This window comes from Phalacrocorax carbo, chromosome 25 (genome assembly GCF_963921805.1).
Source record: "Phalacrocorax carbo chromosome 25, bPhaCar2.1, whole genome shotgun sequence".
Lineage (NCBI taxonomy): Eukaryota > Metazoa > Chordata > Aves > Suliformes > Phalacrocoracidae > Phalacrocorax > Phalacrocorax carbo.
In genome coordinates, this window is record NC_087537.1 from 449,307 (window position 1) to 476,930 (window position 27,624).

The 27,624-nt window shown below is 39.3% G+C and overlaps 1 protein-coding gene across 10 annotated transcripts; it reads left to right on the forward strand.

The window, feature by feature from the left end:
* Window positions 1-27,624, forward strand: BRCA1 (BRCA1 DNA repair associated). 10 transcript variants are annotated; one of them, XM_064473339.1, is made up of 24 exons: window positions 62-103; window positions 340-407; window positions 739-838; window positions 2,946-2,999; window positions 3,302-3,382; window positions 3,886-3,974; window positions 4,888-5,033; window positions 5,710-5,818; window positions 6,758-6,803; window positions 7,274-7,416; window positions 7,922-11,305; window positions 11,961-12,046; window positions 13,682-13,862; window positions 16,208-16,340; window positions 16,532-16,698; window positions 17,683-18,008; window positions 18,648-18,735; window positions 20,253-20,330; window positions 20,795-20,835; window positions 22,654-22,737; window positions 23,164-23,218; window positions 24,603-24,676; window positions 25,203-25,263; window positions 26,413-27,624. In XM_064473339.1, exons 3-24 carry the CDS (start codon window positions 750-752, stop codon window positions 26,514-26,516), a joined length of 5,619 nt encoding a protein of 1,872 aa, XP_064329409.1. In that variant the 5' UTR covers window positions 62-103; window positions 340-407; window positions 739-749; the 3' UTR covers window positions 26,517-27,624. The 10 variants fall into 10 exon arrangements, with proteins under 10 accessions (XP_064329407.1, XP_064329410.1, XP_064329417.1 ...); XM_064473337.1 differs by lacking the exon at window positions 340-407 and having other exon boundaries at window positions 1-103; XM_064473340.1 differs by lacking the exon at window positions 340-407 and having other exon boundaries at window positions 1-103; window positions 5,713-5,818.

Here is a 27,624-nt window from a genome sequence, read left to right on the forward strand (position 1 = left end):
TGCCGTGGCCGGGGCGCGGGATTGGCTGCGCGGGCGCGCCGCGTCCCGGGGCGGCGGGAAGGCGCGAAATGCGATGCTGCAGTGGGGCCGCTCCTGAGGGCGGGTGAGCGGCGCCGGGAGGGTGGCCGCGGCCTCGGCCTCGGCCTCGGCCTCGGCAGCGTCCCGGTGGGCCGCACCAGCGGCGGCCGGCTCTCCCTGCGGCGGCGGGCCGGGCGGGGCCGGGCGGCCGGGGCGCGGCGAGCTGGGTGCTTCGGCCTGCTGATAGGGCTCGCTGCAGGGCCCGTCCCTGCCCCTCAGCTGCCGCCGCCCGAGGGACAAGCAGCTTCTCTCTGTTTTCAGGATTTACGATACTTGCTGCGGGGTCTTACCTGTGCTGTTTGGCGTAGGGGCTTCCCAGGGCCCTTTGTGTAAGCGTGCCTGCTGTTTCCTCTACATCCTTTTCCACCTAAAAAGCTCCTTTTCTTCGCTGTTCCGCATGTGTGCGCTCTTGCTGAGTTTCTGCTGAATGCTACTTCTGCAAACCCTTTCCCTTTGCCCCTTTGACTGCAAGAGACTTGACAGGTTTTCACTGTAAACATTCAGAGTACAAATCCACCAGTGCAATAAAACCTCTCTAAAGAAACAGCAGCGAAGTATGTGATACTGCTTAGCATGTTATAGAAAAGCCGTACAGCAGAAGGCATGGTCCTGGGACACAACAGGTCAGAAACAAAGCTGATGACTTTTTTTTTTCTGTAGAGTATTTTTGGATGCAAAGGATGGACCTCTCAGTGATTGCTATTGGAGATATACAAAATGTGCTTTCAGCTATGCAGAAGAACCTGGAGTGCCCGATATGGTATGCCAGGAGGGAAAAGTGAACTCTGTGTGGTTCATGAGGCTTTTGTTTTTCTCTTTCTTTTCCTTTTCAAATGCTTTGTCAGCTCTACGGGTTATCAGAAACGTGAACTCTCTGTAATTCATGAGTCTTTCGTTTTTCTCTCTTCTTTCTTTTCAAATGCTTTGTCAGCTCTATGATTATCAGAAAGCAAAAGGAATTGTTTTTTAAGGCTAATTACGTTGATGCTTTATACAGGTCAAGACCAAACCTGTATTTTGCTCTTATGTTCTAGTAAATGTTGCTTTTCTATTGCAAGCTAATAGTCCTCGATCCAGTTAGAAAAAAAAAATTAGCTGATGGGATTAGAGTATTGTAAAGCAGGCTGGATCTTTGTCCTTTGTCTCTAAGGGATAAGTGAGGTCTGTAGTTCTTTAATGCAAACGAAATAGCATAGATTCTAGTTAAAGCCTAGATACCTAGGATGTCTGAGAAGCTTTTGAAAGACTCTTGCTTCCATTGAACCAAACTGCTGAAGTTTATTTTGTCTATGTGGCAAATGTTTTTAAATCCTTACCTTTTAAATCCATTTAGAAATATTTCACTTTACTGCTATTGGAAAACCAAAATAATTCCTGTGTTGCTAATAACATCTGTTACAAAGGCACAGAGCAGAAAGCATAGAATGTCTGAAGTGCTACACAAAAAACTCCCATACGAACTTTTCTGAAGAGGCAACGTGGTTTTTGCTGAGGTATCACTGTTGGATGGTTGGCTTCGTTATTCAATGACTTAACAAAGAGTGTTACAAGAGCTAGAATAGAAACAATTTCCTATGTCTTCTGTTCTTTATTGCATGTGGAATTTGATGGAATAATGAAACATCTCAGAAAGTGATTTTACACAGTCTGGTAGTGTTGATTGATAGGAGGAAGCTGACTTCAACATGGAACGGAGATTTACAATGTCTACTTTTTTGTAGTAGAAGTAGTTGCAGAAGCGTGTACTGTTTAGCTAAAATAGCAAGACACGTTATGAACGGCTGTTCAAAACCAGGATTTTAACGCATATAGCAGTTTCGTTGGTAATTATTAACTGGAGAGAAGGCTGTGCGTATGGTGAGGTCTCGCCTTAAGCATAAAGGATTATCTTTCTCTTCTGTTATGGTAAACTAAAATGTTAAAACAGCCCAAAATATGAATGATTGGGGCTGGGGAATGAATAATGCATGCAAAAGTAATGCTGAGGCTGCTTTTGCATCTTGGTGTATGTTTTGCTAAAAGCACAAGTTAGGCTGTTCCGCAATACTAGCATTATATTTGTTTTGGCTGTTTTCATCCAAGTGTGGAGGTGGTGGTGGTTTAATTGGAATCATGATATAAACTTTTTTTGCATACTACTAGGTTGTAGACAGAATGCAGTCACAGAGAGGCTTCCTGTCGTACACCATCTATGAAACTCATGAAACCTCTCCTGTGTAACTAGGGTTTGTAACACAGTGTATGCCTAAATTAGAGCAGGATTTTTTAAAATGTTTTTTTTTTGTTTCGTTTTAGTATGTGTTCAAGGTAGATTATGTTTTAAGGTGAGTTGAACGAGTGAATAAAGCTCTAGTGTCAAGTTAAATGTTAACTTTCACACTGTGTTAGACAGGAATGTGTTTAGAATAGAAAACCAGGGGAAAAAGGCATAACTTAAATATTTGTGTTGACACATCTGTGCATTTGGTTCATAGAAGCATACTAAGAGTCCAGTGGGCTCCTGAACCAACAGAACTACGTTGTCCTTTACTCCTGTCATGGGAGGTCAGCGTGGAAAAAGAAGGCGTTAGTGTTCTAACACCAAGTTTCCTGAACTGCTGAACCGGCATTTCCAGAAAAGGCTGACTTTTTGGCAGAGGCAGACAAAGATTGTGACGAGCTAGTAGATACGTGTATATCACATGATGACAGTATTCGTTACTGTACGTGCTTCTCAAATGAAAAATCGTCAGATGTCTCCTACTTCTCTTGGCCACCTAGATTTTCTTAGGTTCAAAAAAGTTACTGTATTTCTGGATCTTAATTTGTTGCTCCTATTTTATATGTAACTTCTGTGTTGTTGTTTTCTTCCATTTTCCTTTCTGTAGCTTGGATGTGGTAGAAGAGCCAGTTTCAACAAAATGTGATCACATATTCTGCAGGTAGGTTTGAAAACTTGTAATTGCAATGCTTAGTCAATCTGTCCTTATTCTCCACGTGTACTTCTTTTCTTTAGTGCTAACGATGTATACTGTGTTCTGATAAGTTAATGTGTAGCTATTTTAGGGGAAAAATCAATTCTGATTAAAAAAGCTGCAGTTTCACAGATGTGTCAAAGGGGATTGATTAATTCATCACAGCACCAGAACATGAATCCCAGGCATTCAACTTGGTAATGAAGGATTTGTATTAAGGGATGCACTCACTCCCTTTTGTTACCATCATTATTATTCTTTTTTCCCAGGTTCTGCATGTTCAAACTCCTCAGCAAAAAGAAAAAAGGTGTGATAGAGTGTCCTCTGTGCAAGACTGAAGTTACCAAGAGGTAATGCATCTCTGCAAGTGGGCTTGAGGGTGAGAAGTTTGAATGCTAAGGAAAAGTTAATCATGGTCTTAATGTCTTAGCAGAAGACTGAAATAGACAAGAAAAGGTGGTTTTTAAGTAAACTGTCAGTTTCTAAAAGAGTAACTCTTTTGTGTCTTACCTCAATATAAACTTTTTTCAAGTAATCACAGGTGAAGATGCCACTCTTGGCAAATGTGCTATCAAGGTTAGACTCTATTATTGTTTGGTCATTATAACTAGTTTCTCTGGGCTAAACCTACATCAGGAAATGATGAAATTTTTGTTTAGTGATAGTTTTAATTTCTGCAGTGGTGGTTGTTTTGGGGAATTGTGTTGTTATTCCTTGGCAACAATTTCTCATTGTCTCATCTTCCACGCTGCAGTTTTACTCCTTTTTTTGTTAAGCCTAAATTCTAGGAGCACTATTAATGGTTTACCCATACATTTGTCTTAAAACAACTCATGTGGTGGTGTTATTTCAGAAGCCTGAAAGAAAATTCCAGATTTAAGGAACTAATTGAAGGCTTGTTGGAGACTATCCATGCGTTTGAACTTGACACTGGAGTAAAGTGTAAGTGTTGTGAATGTACATCCCCCGCTTTTTTCAAATAATTGTGATACAAATGTCAAAATCTTACTTGCAGGCTATCTCATTTACTGTGCAGTACTCAATATCAGAAGAATTATCAAGTTTTTTCTTGGATGTAGCAGCATTAAGTCCCGTTAAGTTCCCAAGATTTTCCAACAATGATGTTTTGAATAGTCTTAAGGGGTTTTACTGTGCATTTGATGACTCCAACCAATCTTATTTTCAGTTCCTAAAATATGGCCAAATGTATATCAGCTAGTCTATAACTAATCTATAACTGTGCGGCAAAGTCCTGCTCTTGATTATGCCCAACCTTGCAGATTTTAATGTCTTAGTCTGAGAGCCTGAATCAGCAAGTGCTATAGCGGTGTATGTTAATTTGTCCCATTGAGATGTATCCTTTTGGAACCCAAATTTATCCTTTCTAGTACTCAGTGCCTTGTAAAGGTATTGGCAAGTCAGGCACGTGCTTGTTTATATTTTGGAAAACAAGATATTCTTGGGGGTGGGTGGTTGCTTGTGGGTTTTGGTTTGGTTTTTTCCTTAGTGTATTCTGCTTTAAAACTAGGCTTTCTTTTCAAGTTCTTTTCAACTTGTTCAGTTATTCTAAAATCACTATTATTAGATCCTGTTCTTACTAGATTATCCGTATAAGCAAAATTGGTTGGGAAATTAGTTGACAAGATCAAGATTTTACTTATTACTTGAAGAGTACTCATAAATAACGATCAGACTAACAATTCCATCAAGTTTCTTTCTTTGATAATTGTATTTTAACTCTATATGTGCTAGTTGCATGAGGTCTGTGCAAGGATATTTTATTAATGTGTAAGACCTGTTCTCATGCTCAGGGTAAGAAAGTATTTTTGCTTTTTTTCCTATTGATATTTTTCAGTTTTAAACAGTCATCACTTTCCCAAAACATCCACAGAAGCCAGTGCTGCTGAGTTCTTGCATAAAGAAAGTTCTGTCGTCCAAAGTAAGGGCTTCAGAAACAGGAAGAACAGTGCTAAAGAAAATGGACAAGAAAACTGTACCTTGGTATATTCCCCCCCCCCCCCCCCCCCCCATCTGTGTGGATTATATAGTGTTTAAGTGCATATACATAAATAAAAGGAATAGGAGACATTAGTTTGCTTTCAGGTCACTGTTTGACTTGAATATTATTCCACAGAAGGACATTTAAATATTTTTGTCTTTCTAGCCTACTTTAAAAAGTTGTTTGCATAAAATGACCTGAACTTAAAGATAATATTGCCATAAAATATTCTGTTACTGAAACTAGGGTTGAAAGCTTTTCTGTACTGCTTGTTTAATAAGGCTGTCTAACCATTGGTAGGCTTGCCACTTTTTTAGTGGTAAGGCCATGAATATGTCTTAAGAATTCTTAAGACATTACCCAACTTAGGGTGATTGCTATGTGTATGAGTTTGTTCATGGTACGTTGTTTCTTGTCTCATCTGCTCAAAGCTGAATAGAATAAGTAAGATAAAACGGTTAATAATTTGAGCTGTTAAATGCATGATAATTTTTTCTATTAACACAATCCATTACCAATATCAGTGTGATAAATTATGTGTATTGGACTTTTTTATAGAGGCTGCCAATTGAAAAACATATGTATCGTCCCCCCACTGCTGTAGCTTAAATAATTGCTACTTTTTTTCTGAGATAGCCTACTGTTATAAGTAACTATTCCTTTCTGTTCTCCCGTCAGCAGGAAGCTAATGTGGATACACAGCTTACAGATACCAGGGTCAAAAGGCGTCCCCTGAGAAACAAAACCCAGAAACGTGGCTCCGAAAAAGGAATTTATATAGAGTTTGGTAAGATCTACTATAAATCCACACTAATTGAGCTTAAGTATGATGCTTGCAAAGTAATGAAAAATTATGAAGTTCAAGTCTCTATAAACATGGGTTTCTTATTAACATCAAAATGAGAGCAAATGATTAAATGGTGGACAATTCGAAGTTGGTCAATCAAAAGGGGTTTTAGATAATGTATTATATTGTAGGAAATAACGCTGCAGTACACCTTTAAGGCTTAGTGTACAAGATTAAAAGAAGATGCTTACAGATGTGAGAAAAGCTATAGTTGTTGTAGCTAATAACTACTGTTTTCTGAAGAATATTAAGCTTTGACACCAGTGCTTGAGGCTTTACTTAATAACCAAAGATAAGAATGAAATCTAATTGAGAGAAGAATATTACATTTCTGTCTATCCTAGCTTTTCAGAACTTCCTTTTTATCTGGTGGTGACTGCTGTGAGAAACAAGATAGATGCTGTACATAGTTATTCTCCCTGTTCCTTCAAGGAAAGAATTGGTCCTTTTAACAGATGTTGTTCATTGCCTCTCTTTTCTTATCGCTTCTGCCAAGATTAATCAAAGCACCAAAGACAGATATTCAAATGTATTGCTCTGACTTCCAGTTCAAAGTTCTACATACTAGCAGCTGTTTCATGTATAAGTTTAGAAGTTAGAAACTAACTCTTAGCTAATTAACTCAGTAGCTCTCGGTTAACTAGTCACTCTATTTAAACAGAAATTTATGCTGGAGCCATGTAGATATTAATACATAGATATCATTATAATTATGTAAAATACTGCACAATTGAACTTTATTTCATCTGATAAACGTTGAAAGCATCTACCTCTAGAAGGAATTAAGCATGCATGCTTCTGTGATAATAAACACTGACTCTGGCAAGTCATCTTTCTCTGAATCATTTCAACCAGAGTAACAGCTGATTATTTTTTTAGGCTCTGATTCATCTGAAGACCTTTATAAACAGTCAAGCAATACTGGGTAAGTAAAGGTAATTAAGGAATTTATGCTTTCTAAAGACAGTAGTTCAGTATTCTAACTCCTGTGTTTTAGTTTCTTAGCATAGGACTGATAGAATTCCTCAAGCTGACAAATGATTTTCAACTTCAAGGGCGTCAGGGCAGAATGGGTAGCTGAGTCCCATCAGTTGTCATATAATATGCTTTAAAGCTCTTTTCTAAATGTTTTGTTGCTTACGCAGACATTAGATCAAGAGAAAAGCATGTACTATGCTTTAGAAAAGTAAATGTTAAATTCAGGAATGTGGGAGGGGATCTTTTAAAGAAATGGCAAGCAACTCTGAAGGGATCAAGTTGTGGCAAGTGTCAACCATGAAGCCTGACTCCTCTGGAAACTATTTCAGAGAGCGAAAAAGGGAAAATTAAGTATCACCTTCCATTATGCCTGTTGTGGTTTTCTCTGTAATGAAAGTAGATTTCCCTTCCCAACAGGTTAGAAGACAAAGCAGCACTTCAGACTTCATCTCAAGAAAAGCTAGAAGAACTTAAGAGTGCCAGGAAGGGGACTGAATACTCTTGCAGTGCACAGCCTGACAAGCTGGGTGGAAAGGAAACAATTCTACCAAATGCCGTAGGTGTGTTGTTTTTGTGGTGACAAAAATGATTAAGCTTGAAAGAAAAACCACAAGTTAACATTTTGGCTTCCCGTGATTAAATGTATATACTTGCAGTCATGTATGTTGTAGTTTTGTTGATGCCTACAGCTAGTGACAGTATAATACAAGACTTTACCTGTAGACTAGATACTTAAAATGCGGATATTCTGTGCACAGGAACAGAAGGAAAAAAAGTAACTGGGTCAAAGTGCAAAACTTATTCTATTCTACATAAGCCATATTATCCGTTATAATACAAGTTGAGAGCACTGTGTGGTAATTCATGTAGGAAGTTGGATAAACATATGTCACAGGTAGTTTGATCATTCTCCCTTTCCCTAGTGGGAGATTTGTGCAGTGTAATATTCTGCTTTGGGGGAATGTAAGAACAGCTCTTTTAAAACAAAGTAGCCATTAAGCTTGTCATTTTTCTTGTGTGTGTAAAATAGGGCTTAATAATTTATAATACCTTATAAATCTTCAGGTGAAAGTGATTTCTCTATGGAAGGCTTGAGCAAGAAAAGCACTTGGAGCACTGCTGAATGTGCCAAACCTGGCCAAGTGAATATGACTGAATACCAGAGTTGTCCTTTAAATGTTCTTGCTGTAGACCTACCCACAGAGCAGCGTGACAGAATAGGTAATGCCAGTCCCTTAAGGAAGGGGGACACATCTTTCTTTAAGAGCACGGAAGAAATGGATGCAGAGCAAACTCGGTGCCATAATAAAAGCAAACAGTTTGACTTAAAAGATAAAAGCTCAGAGAACAGTTTGGGTAAAACCAAGGAAGTAGATATTGTACAAAGTGTGGAAGCTGTGGAAATGCATGAACCTGAGAATGATTCTTTCTGTGAAAAAGAACTTCCTCAGGAGAAGCTACTTCAGCCAGAGACGCTTCACTGTGCTGCCGTGAATCAAGTCTCTAGGAAGAGACTGAAGCGAAGCATTCAGAAAGTCAATGAATGGTTTTCAAAAAGTGACGAGATTCTGTCTTCCGATTCTTCCCAGGATGATTCTGCTGGAGCAACTGATGTTTCAGGTGAAGATAAATCTCTATCAGATAAAGATTCCTGTGTTTCAGAAAAGACTGACCCTATGGTAGATTCTGTGGAAATTGCAGTGGTTGAAAGAAACAAGAGATGGTCAAAACAAACAGCAGATAGCATCAAAGACAAAATATTTGGGAAAACATACCAGAGAGAGAGGAAGTCAAATCCCCCTGTTATCTTGAGAGAGATTTTACCTACTACAAAAAAGGAAGATGTGGCTACTGATGAGAAGTGCTTGAATAATTCCAGCAAAGACAGACTAAAACGAAAAAGAAAGACTGCCTGTGTCCTGCAACCTGAGGATTTCATCAAGAAAAAAGACACAGAAAAAGCGGATGGGCACCCTCAAAGTGTTAGCTGGTGCCTTGAGGATGCTGAAAAGAAAAGATCTGATGAAAGTTCTGCTGTTAATGAGAGTTACCTCTCTGAGAAGAGAGAGGATAATACACTAGCGGAACTTGAGGAAGGAGGAAGATCCATGTGGAAAAAAACTGCTGAAAAGGTGACTGTCAAGCACTGTGATGGGAACGTAGAACTGAATAACTGTGATCAGAAAAGCACTAAAAAAAGTAGTTCTGCAGCAAAAAGATGCAGGCGTTCTACTAGAACCATGTGTGCTCTACAGTTAGTAGTAGATAGAAACTCTGTTTCTCCTGATCCAGCTGAGCCACAGATTGATAGCTATCCAAGCAGTGAAGAACGAAGGAAAGTTGATTCTGAGCAAAGACAGGTCAGGCGCAGCAGGAGGCTTCAGTTACTTTCTGAAGAAATGTCAAAAGAAACAGGAAAAGGACTAGTAATTAAGGCATCAAGAAAGCATGGCAGTGATCATGAAGGGTCTGTCTTTGGAGACCAAAGGAATATGTTGGTTCACACTTCTGAATGCGAAGACCTGTGTGAGCCCCAGGGTATGTCAAGTTACAAGTCACTCACTAATCTGAAGGGTGGTGATCTAGAAGCAGATGAAATGCAGATTAGGCTAAAGAATTCATCTGACACTGCAGAAACTGGAAAAAGTCCCTTCGATCCTACACCTTCATGTGAGCATTCAAACTGTAGTTCCTTTGCACCTGATGCAGGTTCCCACCAAAAAGGTGAAATACAAGGTAGCCCTTTCCTCCTGCAGTCTCCTTCAATAACTGTGGTGCAAACTGCTTCCCACCCAACTGAAGAGATGACTGAACCCTGTACTACTTTTCCCCAGGATAGTGGGCATGATACACAGAATGTTCCAGGGGACTTCAGAACTGAAAAGCTGCCAATAGCTAAAAATGTTTTGGAATTGACTAAGGAAGCTGAAGATAGTGAGTTAGACACACAGTATCTGCGGAATATATTTAGGCATTCAAAACGCCTATCATTTAGCCTTTATCCTACTCCCATGAAGGCATGTGAGGTAGAAGATGCTGCTTCTAAAACTTCCAAGATACCACGTGCTGATCAGGTAGAAAATAAGCATAGGAAATATTTAAAAACGGAAAACTTGCAAGAAGAGAAAACGGCTGCTGAAAGCTTGAGTAGGGTTTGTGAGAAAAAGAAGCTTAAGACCCGTGAATCTGCTTGTGTTAGTCCTGCAACGTGCTCTGTCAGCAGCACTGAATGTATGCACGCAGGGGAATATCAGGATGTTTCACAGTTTGCAGACCAAGGGAATCTGAGACCAATAAGAACGGGTACTGCTAGAAGTGAAGACAAAAACCGATTGCAGAAAGGAGAGCAGGGAAATGAAAAGACAGGGTCAGCTGACATAGGGATAGAAAGTGAGTTGAGACAGAATCCAATCGGAAGTAATAGAAGCCAGAGTGATCAGAGTAATACAGAAGGGCACATTTTCAAAAGAACTGATTTAAACACAGTCGATGAAATACACTTCAGTTCAGAAAACAATCAAGCGGGAAAGGCCAAAGCTGTTGACGGCAAAGGACCACTACCGTCTTCTCAGTCCAGATCAATGATTTGTCCTGCAACTTGTCAGCAAAGGCCTGCTGAATTCAGCTGTGAAGTCGTTGGGAAGAAAAGTAGCAAAAGAGAAAGAAAACGAGTAAAGGGGAATGAAGAACAAGCAACCCAAACTGCTAGCACGGGGATGCCCGAGTGTTTAGTTACAGAGGCTCTAGAAGAACCTCTTAAAGTGAGTAGTGATTTTACAGGCTTGTCTGAAACCCCTGATGGCTTACTGTGCTCTGATGATGATATTGAAGAGAATACCAGCTTTTCTGAAACTGATAGGAAAGACGGATCTGCTGTGTTTGTAAAAAGAAGTGACAATGCCCTGGTAAAAGAACTACACGATAGAAGTGTTGATTCTAAGCCAAGATCTCCAGGTGTTCAAAGATCTCGAAGAAGAGCACGGAAACTGCAATCTTCAGATGAAGAATCTAGTGAAGGTGAAGATTTACCGTGTTTTCAGACATTAATATTTGGCAAATCAGTAAGCGCGCCTTTGCAGATCAATAAACAAGGGACATCTCTGGTAGAGTCTTCACAAAGCCCTGTCACACTGCCTCACAACGGAAGTCATGGTGACAATTCTATGCAGAAGATGCCTGAAGCTGCCGAAAGTAATGGGTGTGTTTCACCAAGCCAGGAGTCAGAATGCTCTGTCAACTTATTTTCTTCCCAGTCCAACACGTCTGAAGAATCACTGAATGGCGCACAAGAGCTGAAAAAACCTTTAATACAAGTCCATACGTCCAAACAAGTAAGCAATGTGAATGATAGCAAAGAAACTTTTGAAAGTTGTAATAGAGGGCTGAAGAGAAGCAAAACTAACTTCAGAGATGAATGCCGAGAAGACCCAAACGTGGGAGCAAACCTAGGTATGAACCAAGATTTTTATCTCTGCAGCTCTATTTGTTATGTCATTGCACCCAGGTTTTTGGTGTTCGCATGGAAACTTTGTTCCGTATTTATGTAGTGCTTGCTCTTGAAGGAATATATCAGCCCTAAACAGTCAAACTAAAATCCCTCAAGTGGTTTATTTCCTGAAAATTAAGTTCTCCCAGTATTCTTTGTTCAGAGCAGAAATTAATAGACTGGGCACTAGAGGCCAGACTGAGTCTGTCTGATGGGAATTAATTTTTGGGTGAAATGCTAGCTTTCTTACTGTAAAGTGATACTTGCATCTATCAGCAAAATTTCATAAAGCCTACCTAAGCTATTTCACCAGATGAAATGTTTGTTGAAATTGGCTGTAGAATTCTGTAGTGGTTATTCTGAACTTTTTATGGCTTTCATAAATATGTAGGACTCTCATCACTATTGAAACTTTGAGTTCTATTTCCTTTGCCATATGATGTTCTTTGAAATGTGCACTTAAAGTAGATCTGTGCTTCTAACTTAAGTGTTTTCAATACTTGTCACTTTATCATTATAGTTCACAGTTGTCTTAAAGGTCTGTGTAGTAAGAGATTATGGATGATGTTTGGTTTGGGCTTTTTTTTTAACTAACTCAGGTTTTCTTCCACCTTCAAGGTGAAGCATCTGGATATGACAGTGAAACAAGTATTGTAGAAGATTCATGTGGACTGTTCTCTCAGGGTGAAATCCTAACGACACAGGTGAGTTTATGCACTAAATTCTATAAGTAGCTGCATTCTAGGATATAAGCAAGTACATGAAAGCTGTGAAGTCAGTGTAGTGGGAAACTGCTTTCATCATAATTCTTTGTGTTACTGGGTTACTTCCAAGAGCATAACTAAGGAAGAATTGTAGAACGGCTTCTGTGCCATCATTTGTCCAACTTTGTTGTCCATGGTAACGTTACATTCTAATGGGTATTGATTATGGTGCTTAATTGTGGGAGATGCTAGTTAATGAATCTCCACACTTGACCAGTGGTGGAAACCTCAGCTTCCTGTATTTAAAAGCTTCACTGATAGGAGTCTATGATTGGTGATGAGGATCGGATTTGCTATATTATGATATTTAGAAGCACAGAAACTTGCCTTCTAAGCACAAAGTTTATATCAAATAATTTAATACTAAAATATTATCTATAAGACCCAACAGGCAATGTCCAACAAAAGGTGTGTCTAGCGCAGCATGTTTTCTCTATTAATTTCCTGATTACTGCTTAATGACCTGACTTTTTGTATTGGTGATTGGTGGGGGGGGTATTTCATTTGGGGGGTTTTGAGGTTTTGTTTTGTTTGGTGGGGTTTTTTGGTGTTTGGTTTTTGGTAGTTTGTTTTGTGGTGGTTTTTTTGTTTGGGGTTTTTTTGTCCTCTGTAACTTCAAGGTAGGTCTTAGGCCAAATCTCTCTTCAGCGTTAACAGCCCTATGGGTTTTAATGTGTGTCAAAGAAGATTAAACTTCATTTTTGTGCTTTATGGGTGGTTCTTCTCTTTACTGCCTCAGTGCAAAATGTGGTCAACTGGCAGGACATTGCTCCCTGATGTAGCTTCATTGTCAGAGATTCTAGGAGATACGCCTGGGTCGAGTGGAATAGTGGCAGTATCGGTCGGAGCGAACTTTTTTGGTTTGTTGGTTTTCTGTTTGGTTGGGGTTTTTTTACTGATTCAGTAATAAGGAAGTTCCACCTGGTGCCAGTGCTAGAGCTACAGATGTAGTATTCGGTGCTGTGGAAACTGCTGTATCCTCTGTGGTGAAGGTTTTAAGTTTTTGAAAGGACCCTTTGAAGCCCTAAGCTCTTCTTATGAGGAGGTGAATGTGACTTGTTTTTAACAGAAGGTATTGCAATTTTTGAGAGAGAAAGTAAGGAAGAGTAGTATGAAATATTTTATTTCTTTTAAACAGTCTTTGGGGCTTGTGGTGGTGGTGGAAAGTGCAGAGGCTCAATACTTGATGTTCGTGATTGCATTAGCGACTTAATGTAAAATTTAAACTAATGCAGCTGGGGCAAATGGCTTTTAAAGAAATCTGTGCAGAAGTTCTTTCTTTCCTGACTGATTAAACTCTGGTGAGCCATATAAACTGAAGTAATTTGAACAGCAAAATGACTGTGTGATTGGGTTTTTGTTGTTGTTGTGTTTTGGTTTGGTTTTTTGCTTTTGACGTAGCCTGTGTGCATTATTTGTTACCGTAAAAGCACCACAGTCATCTTTTGAACACATGGTAAAAACTAATTCAAAATAATTTTGCTGTTTCTAATTTTCAAGCGTTTGTTAAAGAAACTATTCTTACCGCTTAAAATGGAGTTTGCTAATGTTGGCGCAATTGTATGTCCTTTGCAGCAGAAGAATGCCATGCAAAATAACCTAAAAAAGCTTCAGCAAGAAATGGCTGTACTTGAAGCAGTGCTAAAGCAGCATGGAAGTCAGGACTGCGGATTTTTACCTATCCCTATCCATAGGGAACTGCCACATTCCAGTAGTGAAGGAACATTTGGAATGGAACAAATGAGACAAGAAAGAGGTAAATAGCAATGAAAACCTTTCCCAGCTTTCTTACATACAGGTGTGTGACTATTACTAGTTCTTTTTTCCCCTCTACCACAAATTATAGCGTTAATTTAAAATTGATACTTTAGAAGAATTTTACCTAAATTCAGCTGTTCAGTGAGAAATACATGTTTTATTTGTAACTTAGGTACTACACTTAGATCTATAACGGGAGTTTTTTAGACTCTGTGAGATTACATGCTGTAATCGTATAAATGGTGTGAGGAGGCCTTGTGGCTTGGCAGTACTAATCCACGTTGCTGTTGCCGGTTCTAGTTATACTCTTGTTTTCTTTCACTGGAGTGGGTAAGGGACTGGGAGAGTGGCTGAACATCCAAAAGGACATGGCCTCTATTGCTGTGGTAGAAATTGTCCTTACATGTATCAAGGAAGAAGACAGAAATTAGGTTAGGTATTGGCTGTCAAAAGTAATACAGTACAGGTCAGGCTGCTGATGGGCAAAGAAGAGGAGAATATGTATAGTGGTGTGTAAATCCCCTGAACAGGGCATGAACCCAGAGTTCCTAGCGGGAAAGCGCCCATGGCAGTAGAGAAATAGTAAAGAATACTTCAGTAATCACCAAAGGCTTACTCTGTGTTGAGGATAAAGTGAGTTGCTGCCGGCATGTCAGTAGCAGTGAGAGGGCTTTATTTAAGATTTTTCTTTGTTAAGGCAAGAAAGATACTGAGATTACTGTTCTGACAACCTGTCTGCAAGAGAGCATAGAATGAAGCCTACAGTAAGCCCAGATGTTCATTGTTGAACTTTTCAGAGTTCTATAAGGGCATCCAACTCTGGTTTCCAGATTTCCAAAGATGTAATGCTTATTGAACTCTTAGATAAATTGCACCAGTGCTCTATTATCCTACTTGCTGCTAAAAATTTATTTCTAATTCTGTGGTCTTAGTCGGTCAGTTATCTTTATTTTCTGAGGGCAGCTAGAATAACTTAACATCCTGGAATTCAAAGTTATTTAGTGTGTTATCACTCCTGTAACATGTGTGACTTTCACTGTGGAGTCTTTTCTGTCTAAATTCAAAGGCTTTAATCCACTGCTCTGGGTGCTAGTAAAATATCATGAAATAATCTGTAGGTTGCTTTTGATCTCCTGAATGATGGCTTTGTGTACAGTGTGAGGTATGACACCTTTAAATTATAAGATATTAATATATTTTATCTGTAAGATAACCTTTATCTTAAAAAAATTACAAAAAATGTGAAATATATCGGCCAATACGGTGCAGCTATACCAATGGGTCTTTTGCTCGCGTGTTAGTAAGTTAGTTTTTGTTGTCAGAGTATAGTCTGCATCAGGAAGCTCCTTCATGGAGAAAAGGGAGCTAAGACAGAAAAAGGTAAGAGGCTGAGCCTTTGAAAGGTGGTTTGCCCAATCCACTCAAAAACCTGAGGTAACGACATCCTTCCTGTTGTGGCTGCTGCTTTGATACTCAGATTCCTGACAGGAGAGTAGGGTCATTTATTGTGGATGAAATTTGCTGTAATCCTCTTCTGATTTTGTGTTCCTGATTTAACAGCTGCACTCTGCTTTCAGCCTTCTCTCTATCTCATCTTTTGGACATCTTCAGCCGCTAAAACATTAACAGTATATTTAACGCTTAGAGACTGGTTAACTGAGCATGGATTGTTACAAAGCTTGTTGAATTGCATGGCATTCACCTTACTACAGTTTGAGAATATTCTTTCATAGAGAAGACTTTAAAATGTGACATTTCTAAGCCCAGTAGGCCAAATTTGTGGGATAAGCATAAATAGACTGCCTGAATATGAAGTCAGCAAATCAATGGTTCATTTCCTTCAGATGGGAAAACTACTTAAAATAATTTCATTAATGCAATGCAAGTTTACATTGTTATGCTAGAATATGGATTGTCTGACTTGTAAAAACTTAAACTGATCAGAGTTATTGATGGTTTGATAAAAATTACAGGCATCTAGCTATCAAATAAATGCCTCTCTACTGCTTGTGAACAGAGACGGTAATGTGTTGAGGGGATTCATAAACAAACTGCACTAAACAGTGTAAATTTGCCTTCAGCCTATTTTATATCCTACTTTTTCACCTAATACATAGCTGACATCTTAGCTTTGTAGATGACTTAATATCTAAAGTAAAAGGTAGTTGTCAGCTGTGCTTCAAATGGCATAGCAATTTGTGTAGATTTGTTTTGGGGCACTTCCCTCTCTAAAGCGTAACTGGATTGAGATTTTAGAGAATGCTTGTCGTCTTACCTGAAGAAACAATTAAGAATGGCTGCTTTTATTTCGCTTCTTTAAGAATCAGTTTTCTTTTTTTAAAGGGGCAGAGTCAACCTCAGAAGAAAATTCTGAAAATCACAAATGCAGCATTTCAAAGGGATTTTCAGCCAATGATTTCCATGTTATATCAAGTGATTCTCTCAGCAGTGAAAGCAAAGAGTTAGAAAAAGAAAGGTAAATGTTTTTGGTTTTGTTCTGGTTTGGGGTTTTTAAAAATTTATTTCTAATCTTGTATTTAAAAAAAAAACAAACCACAAACCTTTAAATACCTCAGCTTTTGAGCAACTACAATAGCTTAGCTGTTGCTACATGGTTCTGATACTTAGAAGAGTAAAAAAGGTATTCAAACCAATTTCCCTCTCAAGGTCTCCAGAATTGTTGCTTCCATCTTCTAAATCCTGTTTGTTAAACAGAACAGATTTGGAGGAACACCTTCAGTCTGGCAGCGTTCTGAAGAACAAAGCTCCTTCTGGAAAGACAAAACCTGTGCAGGAGGTAGTGCAAGAATACAACCAGTATCACCTTGAAGCAGGTAACGTTTAAGAGGGATCCAACACATTTTGATTTCTGCTTTTATCCCTGCTTGTCCTGGTTTCAGCTGGGATAGAGCTAAATTATTCTTGGTAGCTGGTACAGCGCTGTGTTTTGGATTTAGGATGACAGTAATGTTGATAATGCGCTGATGTTTTAGTTGTTGCTGAGCAGCACTTACAATAAGACGAGGACTTTTCAGCTTCTTGTGCCCTGCCAGAGGCGGCTGGACCCCAGCTGGCCAAAGGGATACTGCATTCCTTGGGACGTCATGCTGAACAAAAAACAGGGGGGTGTTGGCGGGGGGAGGAGGGGGTCGCAGCTCGGGAACTGGCTGGCATCGGTCAGCAGGGGGTGAGCAATTGCTTTGTGCATCACTTGCACTGTGTATTCTGTTATCATCGTTATTATTGCCCCTTCCTTTTCTGTGCTATTAAATTGTCTTTATCCTACCGCATGAGTTTTACCTTTTTCCCAATGCTCTCCCCCGTCCCACTGAGGGGGAGTGGGGGAACGGCTGTGTGGTGTTAACTGCCTGACGGGTTAAACCACAGCGCTGCTTTTTTTAAATGTTTTTACATGCCAGTAAGATATAAATTTTTCTTGTAAATCAAGGATTTTAATTTATATATTCCTGCTCAATTTAAAAAGATGTTACATCTTGTTTGGTTGGTTTTGTCTTGTAGCCCAGCTGTATAGCTGCCCATCAGGGTGGGGTTGGGCAACATTTTGACAGTAATGGGAGTTTACTGTGTCTCATAAATTGGTACTTCTGGACAGATATGCTACTAGAATTTTCATGGGTATTCTAGTGTCTCAGCTATAGATCAGGAAAAGGTAACGACAGAGGTAAAGGTGAAATAATAAACACCTAAGGAGAGGAAGTGACTGCAGCATTTAAATTTAAAAGGTAGAGCAACAGTCTTCCACCATAACAACACAAAGGACAAAATTGTTTCAAGGAGTAATTTCTCTTTGCCTTCAGAAAACGCAGATGAGCAGAAGACTGGGACCAGGCTAAACAGTGCATCTGTCTTATCACGCCTCTCTGGAAACGTGACCAGGAGTCCAGATAGCTCTTCTTCATCTCTAAGGCTTCTTAACCCTCAAACTGCAGAAGCAACAGATAGTTCTGTTGCAGCTCAGGATGCTAATAAAAGCCGCGCTGAAGAACGTGAATCGAAGAGAAGTGTGCGTTTTCCTATATCAGCTCTGCACAATGCAGCTGGGAAAGAAAACGCCACGAGTCCAGTTGTAACTAACAGAAAAGAAATGTCAATCGTGGCATCAGGTCTGAATCAAAGTGAACATGTAAGTATAGCTCAGAAGTTGGAGAGATCACTTGTTAATCGTTCCTGATTACCACTATGGCCCTCAACACAGAGGGATATAAGTATAATGGAAACGAACCTTACAGAAATTGCAGATTAGCAATACAGCAACTCAAGTCAAACTTTTTCATTCCTGAAAATATGAAGAATTCTGCCCCAAAATGGCACTATTGCACAACTCCCTACTGTCTAAGGGGAAAACACATTATTCCAAAGCAAGAGGACTTTATTTCTAGAAAGCCTTGTGGCTTGGCAGGGAGGGGACTGTTTGGTGGGTTGGTTCCCTTAAAGTTCTTAGATGCTGCTTCTTTACCCAAATTCTCATTCATAGTGAGGATTTCTGTAATTAATCAGTTCTGAATTGCTGATAAACCTGTTTGTATGATCTATTTCCAAGAGGATGGCTTTCAGCTTATAAACTAGTGACAAGAGCTGCTCTTTACTTTAGCCTGTTGAACGGTGCCAAAATTCTTGACTTTTAAGGAAATGTACTTTCTGTGTGCCAACACAAACAAACCATTACTTTAAAGTAACTTATTGTGTAATACTCCTATACACAGGAGTTGTTGGGGTTTTTAATCTGTTTTGCTAACTATTAATTTTCTTAACTACTTTTCAGTTGGTGGTCCAGAAGTTTGCAAGAAAAACTCAGAGCACTTTATCTAATCACATTACTGAAGGAACAACCCATGTCATAATGAAAACAGGTTTGTTGGGGGCATGTGAACAAATCCTATATTTACACACCATATAGAATTTTACCTCTAGGCTAACCAACAAGCAGATAGCTCGGGAATCAATTTGAATAAGTTTGAGGCAAAGGTATTAATTGTTTTCACCTCTATCATAATTATTTTATTTAGACTTGGGAATCTCTCTTATCCTATTTCACAGAATCAGAGTGAGGGTATGTTTTGCTTCCTCGTGTGGTTTGAAGTTAAAGTTGCTTAATTTTTTTTCTCCAGCTGTTTGGTCAGAATTTTCAGGTGTTTGCAGCACTTTAACACGAAGTAGTTCAGAGCCAACCAAAAAGAAAGCAAGATAGTTACTAAAGAAATGGGATACAAACATTCTGGAAATAAGATACTATTTTGGTTCTCTAATTCTTTGTAGGGATTATAAATGCTGTTTGTTTCTAGATTTTTGGAGAGAGACTTATCTTTAATAGAAAACTGGAAGTGGGACTTACCTATATGGGGAACTGATGGTAGTTGGTAGTGGAGGTGTGCTTCCCTAGGAACAAAGCAGAACGACCGTTTCATTGTAACTATTATTTGTGTGTTTAATTAAGGTATCTAAATTCGGTTTTGCTCTCTGGTAGAGCTCAAGAATCCCATTGTTAAAAGCTTGAAGAAACTTTATAGAAGTTTTAGTACAATACTACAGTTTCTGATATGGCAAATATATTGTGTTCTGAAACAGCATTATATTGACTTCAGGAAAGGATAGCGTTCCTCAGAAACATTAAGTTCCTCTATTGCTGTGTCTAGGCATAAGTTCTGTTCAAGCTCTCTACTGAACCTACCACTAGCTTTTAACCAACATTTTCTTAAAAAGCAAGTATTTTGAGCCAAATCTGGGTGCAGGTATGCTTTATACTGTGCTTGCATCTTGCTTCCTAGAAGCACTTCTAGCTGGCTCATACTTGTATACAGTCTATCACGCCAGCCTTTCTTGCTTTTGAAAACCAGCACAGAGAAGGAGCCAGAAAATCCTGTTACTCAAAATCTATGGCCTCTTTCTTCAGGAATTGTATCATAGACACTGTGACCATATGTTTTTGGGGAGGTAGATTATTCTGTCTTCATATAAATATATAGGATTAACTGCCTCCTGAAGCTGTGCCTGTTCTGGGAGAGTAGAAGATGATCTTAAATGCCTAGTCATCTAAAGGTTTATGCCATCGTCAGGCACTGAATCCTACTGTTAGTGTCCTCTGTCTTGACCAATATTCTTTTTCTTGCCTCTTTTCTTTACATTCAGTAAAGAATTTAGTTATTCAAACTAAAAAAGGGTTCAGAAGTTGTAGTTGTGATAAGTTTCTGCTTGTTTCCTTCAGTTTAGTAGAATCAGGACACTAGAATTTTGGAACATTTCTATAGGTGGTCTTGATACGTTGCTGCTGCACTTAGCAAAGAACTTTTGCTTTTAGGTACAAATAACCTGAGCTGGGTTTTTTCACTAATGGCAAAACTGAACGATTTTATTCTTGTTTGGTCTTCAGATAAGGATCTGGTGTGTGAACGGACACTGAAGTACTTTCTGGGTATTGCAGGAAGAAAATGGGTAGTTAGTTATCAGTGTAAGTACAACCTTTTTTGGAGCTAAATACCACAAATGTATTCTTCACTTGTTCCATTTAAAAAAAAAAAAAAATCAATTCATGTCTTGGCATCTGATGTTTTGCAGAGTTTCTTCTAAATACTTTAAATAAATAAGTAAACCCCAAACAAACAGCAACATCAAGCTGCCTTCTCTTCTGAATGCTTTCCTGCTCTCAGACAATCACATTGGATTGCTCCCTACCCTGAAAAAGCCTTTTCTCCCTCTTAATTTAAATCTTTGAGATGCATGGCATCAGTTAGCGCAAAATTAGTGTTATTTGTAAAAGGTAAAAAAGTTAGTTCTTTCAGGCATCATACAGTATTCAGTTTCCTGTAGTACAGCTACTGTCAATTTAATATAGCAAAGAAGTCAGACTATTGTCAGTGGAAAAACAATTTTGCTGGATGAAATTACTTGTCGTGTTCTCATCTTTTTATTTAGGGGTAATTCAGTCTTTTAAAGAAGGAAAGATACTGCCTGAGGTAGGTCTTTTATCTTGAGTGAAACGTTAAGCATGTAAGCAATGCTATTACATGGATAAACCTATTAGTAGCCTCGGATATTGTCTAAATATTTAATACATGGAAATTTGGCTCTTAAAACTGGGATTCTAGTTTTACCAAATGGTAGGACCAGAAGCCACACTTACACTGTGTATTCATTGCTATTGAAGACATAATGGGTCCTTCTTGGCTTTTGTAACAGTTTATAGGCATATTTTTTTAAAAAGTGTTCCTACTGATATGGATTTCCAGCCTAGAGGAAAAGATATGTTGTCTGCCTAAGGAAACGATGTTTGGAATATAGCTGTGCACATAGTTTTGGTTTGGTTTTAAACTTCAGAATAGCCAACTACTGAAAACCCATTCCAGTATTTACTGCCTCTCCTAGCAGAAACAACTGATTTGATATGACCCTGATTTAGGTGTATTTTTGTATTCCCAGGTAGTATTTCATAGAATTATAAAATTATTAAGGTTGGATAAGACCTCTAGGATCATCAAGTCCAACCATCAACCCAACACCCCCAGGCCGCCTAAACCATGTCCCCAAGTGCCACGTCTACACAGTGTTTGAACCCCCCCAGGGACGGTGACTGTCCCACCTCTCGGGGCAGCCTGTGCCAGGGCCTGACCCCTCTGGCAGGGAAGGCATTTTCCCTCACACCCAACCTAAACCTCCCCTGACGCAGAATGAGGCCGTTTCCTCTCGCCCTGTCACTGGTGACCTGGGAGCAGAGACCGACCCCCCCCTCACTCCAGCCCCTCTCAGGCAGCTGCAGAGAGCGAGAAGGGCTCCCCTCAGCCCCCTCTTCTCCAGGCTAAACCCCCCCAGCCCCCTCAGCCGCTCCTCATAACTTTGGATTTTCATGGTCTAGTACAGATTTCTGGAGAATATCAAATTAGCGACACAGTATGGGTTTTGTGTATCTAATGAGCAGAAATGCGCACTTCCTGGTATGAAACCCATGTGCCCTGTTGTCAAGCCAAGGGTGAAGAAGAAAAGCCGTGGTCCCAAAAAGACCCTAGGAAGGGGTATTAAAGGCTGTCCTGTGCTTGGGGTGAAAGGGGGAAGTTGCTACAGAATTGACTGGGAATGCTAGAATACGGGACAGCTGTTAACATCGTCATACGCGCTCGTGTTGCTTTAAGCAAGGAGAAGAGCCCCAGTTGTAATGAAAACTATTTTTTTTTTTCTCCAAGTAAACTGAAAACATGCAGCTTCTCTTCATACTCCTGTAGCAGGTTAGACTGCATGGGAGTTTTGGAGAAGTTTCAAGAAAGCGTTGGAGAAATAGGAGTCTGAGTCACATGTAGGCCTGCAATTATCCAGTGCACTACTGTATTTTTTTATTTATCTATATACTAAGTGAATGCCTTGAAAGAAAATAGATGTTGAAGATCTAGAGGTTATGTGCTGTTACTTTCTATCAAATGAGACTCTACTGATAAGTTAATGTTAGTGATTGTTAGTGACTCTCTTTAAGTTTTGGATATGGGGTGTTTTGCTTTTTCAGGGTTGTTTTGTTTAGCCTTGGAGTGTGCCCCTTCTTTTACAGTTTGCTACACTACAATTTGGCTGTAATTTGTTTCTTTAAAAATTGTCTGATGCTGCAGGGGTTCCGTTACTGTTCTCCACCGTCTTTCTTGAAAAGCCTTTTAATTAATTTTCTGCACACACTTAATTGTAAGGTTTCTAGTTCTGAAAATTGACAGCTTATCCTCCTCTCATCCAGAGCTCTGACCAGGGAAGTATTCTCAGTCTCTAATTTCTCATTGCTTGTATATGTTATGTTCCAGGAGAACTTTGAAGTTAGAGGAGATGTAATCAATGGGAGAAACCACCAAGGTCCTAAAAGGGCTAGGCAGTCTCTGACTGAAAAGGTATGAGCTCATCGGGGGGGGGGAAATCCTGTCCTGCTGTTACTGTCTCAGATGTGTGGTTATACTAGCTGAATATCTGGAACTTACTCCAATTTCTCTGCTCCTCTGCATATAGAGTTGTGCAAATGAAGCATTTCTGTACGTGAAAGGTGAGCTCTGACAGCAGCAGTGCAGATGTGCTCGAGTGACTTGCTATCTTAGAGTGAATGAATAGTGTCTCTTCATAACAGCAGTGTAGGGTAGAAAAGCGTTAGGAGTTTTTTTGTTATATTCTTTTGTGTGTAGGTTACAAAGAGCTTCAGATATACTTTGTGAAACAGCAATAGCTTGATAACCAGTCCTAGAAGTGCAATGAAACCGGCGTATTAAGTATTGTCCTTTAAAGATACCATATGTACTCTGTTAAATGTATTCCTTGTTTTTCAGATCTTTAAAGGCTTTGAGATCTGTTGCTGTGGACCTTTCACTGATATGACTACAGGTGTGTCATTTTAGTGGAATTAAATGAACTCTTATAATAAAAAACTATTTGGAGAGGGATTGTGTGCATTCACCAGAGTTTTATCTTTGATCCCTACTTGGATACCTTTGTACCTCTTTTACTCTGAAACTTTCAGAATACCTACAGGAGGTATAGTGTAGGTAAAGTCTTTATGCAGCTCTGTATCCAGAGGGAATGGAAATGTGTTCTCTTCTGTTTGGATGTCCTGAGAGAACTGCGCTGGCAATTTTGCTGTATTCCAAAACAGGCCTTCTATCTAGTTTATCTCTGATTCTCTAACAATGAAGGAAAAGCATAAATATCATGCTGTCTGGTAATTGGTTTAGATGCCATTTAACGCTTGTATTTGAGCATTTTTTCTTCTGTCTTAGTAAACAGTTGCTAAGTATTGTTTTTCAAGCAGTTGACACATCCTCAGCATAATCTCTCTCTAGCAGCAGATGTTAAAATTGGAACACACAATAAAGCCAGGATTTTATATACAAAGAAAAAGCTGGGCAGGATAGCTTCTTTTTGTTAGTTTAAAATTGAATAAAGTATTGTAGATGTTTTGAAAATTACGCTAGAATTTTCCTGCCTAAAATATTTGTACCTCCCCATTTGTGTGGCTTATTCCCTAGAATAAGGTAATGTTGTTGTTGTTGTTTTATTATTCCCCATCCCTAGAAACATTCAAGGTCAGGTTGAACGAGGCTCTGAGCAACCTGATCTAGCTGAGCATGTCCCTGCTCACTGCAGGGGGGCTGGGCTAGATGACCCCTAAAGGACTCTTCCAACCCAAACCATTCTATGGTTATTCAGCAGGTACTTTCCTGTTTGTCCAATATACCTTCTCTTTTTGACTGGCTGAAATATCCTCACACCTCTTGACATCTACAATTATTGCTGCAGAGGATACAGTGCTTTCACCTGCTGCAGTGATCATCAGTTATGGCTCTTATACTTGAGAGACCTTTTTCGCTATCAGTTCAACAAATTGGTGGAGATTAAGTACTTTGGCTACTTTTGTTAATGAAAGATAATCACAGTTCTAACTTCTGATTTTTCAGTTTCATGTCTTACATCTCTTACATCATTATGTTAAGAGGAAATAAATTGTTTGTGACTTTCTCTTTAAGTTTTGGGCATGTGGTGTTTTGCTGTTTCAGGGTTTGTTTTGTTTAGTCCTGACAAGAGGGTGAATTGATGTTCCTCAGCAGGCTAGAAAGTGAAAGGACTTACTTATTCTCTACTAAGGCTTACATTTCTTTCAAATGATGATAGTTTATATCTTGGAACAAACACATGAGGGCTTAGGGAATAGTATCAGTTTCAACCTGGTATAAAACACTGAAGTAATTGACTGTTTATCTGATTTCTTCAGAACATCTAGAATGGATGGTGGAGCTTTGTGGTGCCTCTGTAGTGAAGCAACTTCATCTGTTCACCCACAAAACAGTAAGTGTTAATGAATGTTGCACTTAAGGTAGTGAATGGTCTATAGTTACACACTAGACAACATGTTGAGAGATTACATGGCCTTCGCGGGCTTGTCAAAGACTGCATACAGGTATGTTAGAGCTGTCTGCACAGTAATGATGCCAAACTGCATGCAGCCGTTCTTGTGTTCTGGGATCTGGCCACTAAGGCCACAGGCAAACCTGTAGTGGAAAACTGATCAGAGTACTCTGTGTAGGCCAGATAGCTAATCTGTCTTGAAATCAGCACTGAGCCTCACTTCCCAGCGCAAAAAGCCTTTAAGTGCCTTAACTTAGTCACAGCATTTCTGGAGAGAAATCACTGACAAATCTTAGGAACTAATGTATTTCTCTCTCTATTATCGCTTCTTAAAGTCCTCTCTGAAGGAGAGCACTCTGATTCACTGAAGCAGAGTTAGCCCCATTACCACTCTCTGCAGATAGTGTGAGAGTGTTTTAACGACAGATAACGGTAGCATTTCTGTTTTCTTATCTTGAAATCCCAGAATTCAACTGCTGTCGTGGTTGTGCAGCCAGATGCATGGATGGAAAACACAGATTACAGAGGTAAAACGACCCACTGTCATGGACTGTTTTATGGTACACATTGAATGTCTTTATCGCCTCAGTCCTTTTAATACTTAAATATTAGAGAAGCTTGTAGAGGAATTGAAGTAAAATCCTACTGCATCTGGAGATGGAGGTATGTCCTGGAAGAAAAACGTGAAAGTTCAAGGTATATCTCAAGCATCAGTAGAGTCTTAGAAGGTACCCTGGCAGGGGAATCCTATTCTTGGCTCAATTGTCCTGCATATCATCAGCTTTACAGAAACTTGTCTCATTGGAGGTAGTGTCTGAACGGTGGGGAAGCACGTCCCTTGGAGACTGGTAAGATCTAGGAGAAAGCCTCAGACAGGACAAGGTTCTCGTGGTGTGGAAAGAATATCTAGCTACAAAGCATTAACTGGGATATATTTGCCTTTTCCTTTCCCCTTTTCTTCCCCCTCCCTCCCCCCATTTTCCCCCTTTCCCCTTCCTTCTCTCTTCTTTTTTTTTTTTTTCTCCACCCCCCCTTTTTTTTTTTCCCTCAAAACACTCCAGAGAAACCATGAGACTGGAAGTGCAAGAGTTCCAGACTAACTTGCTTCTAAATGAGATGGTGGCAGTTACGGGATGAATGGGAGCTAGTTAGGCTATAGTGGAGTTCAACAAAAAAATGCAGCAGGAGGATGAGGTAAAAGCAACAGCTGTTTCCATGGCACTGGGAAAATGAGAAAATAAAGAAAAAGATCCTGAAACAGTGAAGAACAGTCTGGGAGCACTTCAGTAATTTTCTGTCACCTCTTTCTTAATGAGACTCATTGCTTGTCGCATACTGAGTACGCCTGAGCAGGCAGGAACTGCGGCTCTGCCATGGAGGTCCTAAATTAAAAGATAACAAGGACTGCACTCTGCTTTTAGTGTTTATTCTGTGGTGTTGAAAACTTCCTGCCTGACCATTTGCCAAACAGCTATTCTTTTTGGAGCAGCAGTATTACCTCCATTGTTAAAAGAAGTAGCGCCACATCACTGCTTTTAGACTCTTGTTTTTTATCAAGGCCTGTAAAATGTCAAAGATAAAGCAAATAGCTTAATCTGAAAGACATCAGTAAGCTCACCTTAAGCTTGCTTTGACTCATTGATAATAGTTTTATCATTTATGTCTTTGTCTTTCAGCAGTCCAGCAAAAGAACAACGTTGCCATGGTGACTCGAGAGTGGGTGTTAGACAGTGTTGCTTGCTACACATGCCAGGAGTTCGATGCTTACCTTGTGTCCTAAGGGTGATCTGCAGTTCTTTTTCCATCGCTCAGAAATTCTCATCAGTGCTGATACTTTGGTAATTATTTTAAGGACTGAGAATTCTGAAGTCACTTATGCAGAGATTACATGCACGTAGTGTTCTCGTTCAGAGTAAAATAACTACATTTTTATTAACAATAAAGTTACTTAAACAACATTGCCACGTAAAGATGGAATTACCCACTGTTCTTTAAAGATGAACTTTTCTAATTTCAAAATAGTGCTTTAAAATTAATTTAAAATAAATTTTTAAACGTTAGAAAATTTAGGACACTGCCTCCTCAGAGAAATAGTGATGTATTATTTACCATTGCAGCCAGTTCCTGTTTATATACTTGAGGACGTTTTGGAGACAGTCATTTACAAGAGTAATATTGGGCTCAGGGCTCGAGTTAAAATGTACTTGCACTCCTGAGTAACCTCCGTGTTTTCATTTTGCATAAATACATACCCTGAATAAGGGTGTGTACCAAAACAGTGGAATATTATTTTGTGATTGCTAATGCATCAGCCTGGTTAATCTTAGGCCACGGATTACAGTTGTGTTAAACTACGCAAACAGCTCCCCTGTTGTATATACAAGTGCCAGCTTGGCCTAACCAGGAAAATCATCCACAGGTACGGCCCCTGAAAAGCGAACGCATGAGTCTCAATGTAAACCAATCCTTAAAACCACAAGCCTATACCAGAGTTGAGTCAGTCTTATATCTGAGAAGTATATGTGGCACCTACAAAGAGATAATAAACAGATGCACTTTAGTATCCCAGTGACCTATAATAAGCCCTATAAAAATCTGCTTCTAATAGTCCCTACCGGCAGAATGAGACTGCAAAGAAAATAAATTGCTTTTTATGGGAGAAAATATGTTGCTTCTTTCTGTTGCCAAGCAATTCAACTTCATAAATAACGTTATACTTTCAGAGCTGAAAGAGAACCTGTTTTCTTAAAGCTGTTTAAAAAAAAAATTGTAGCCAAGTTTAGAGAATTGTTTGGTGCTTGATGCTGCTAGGTTGTCTTGGGAAGTTATAGACACTGTGTTTATAAATATTGGAATGCTCAAAGGAAATAAAATTATTTTGGCAAGTA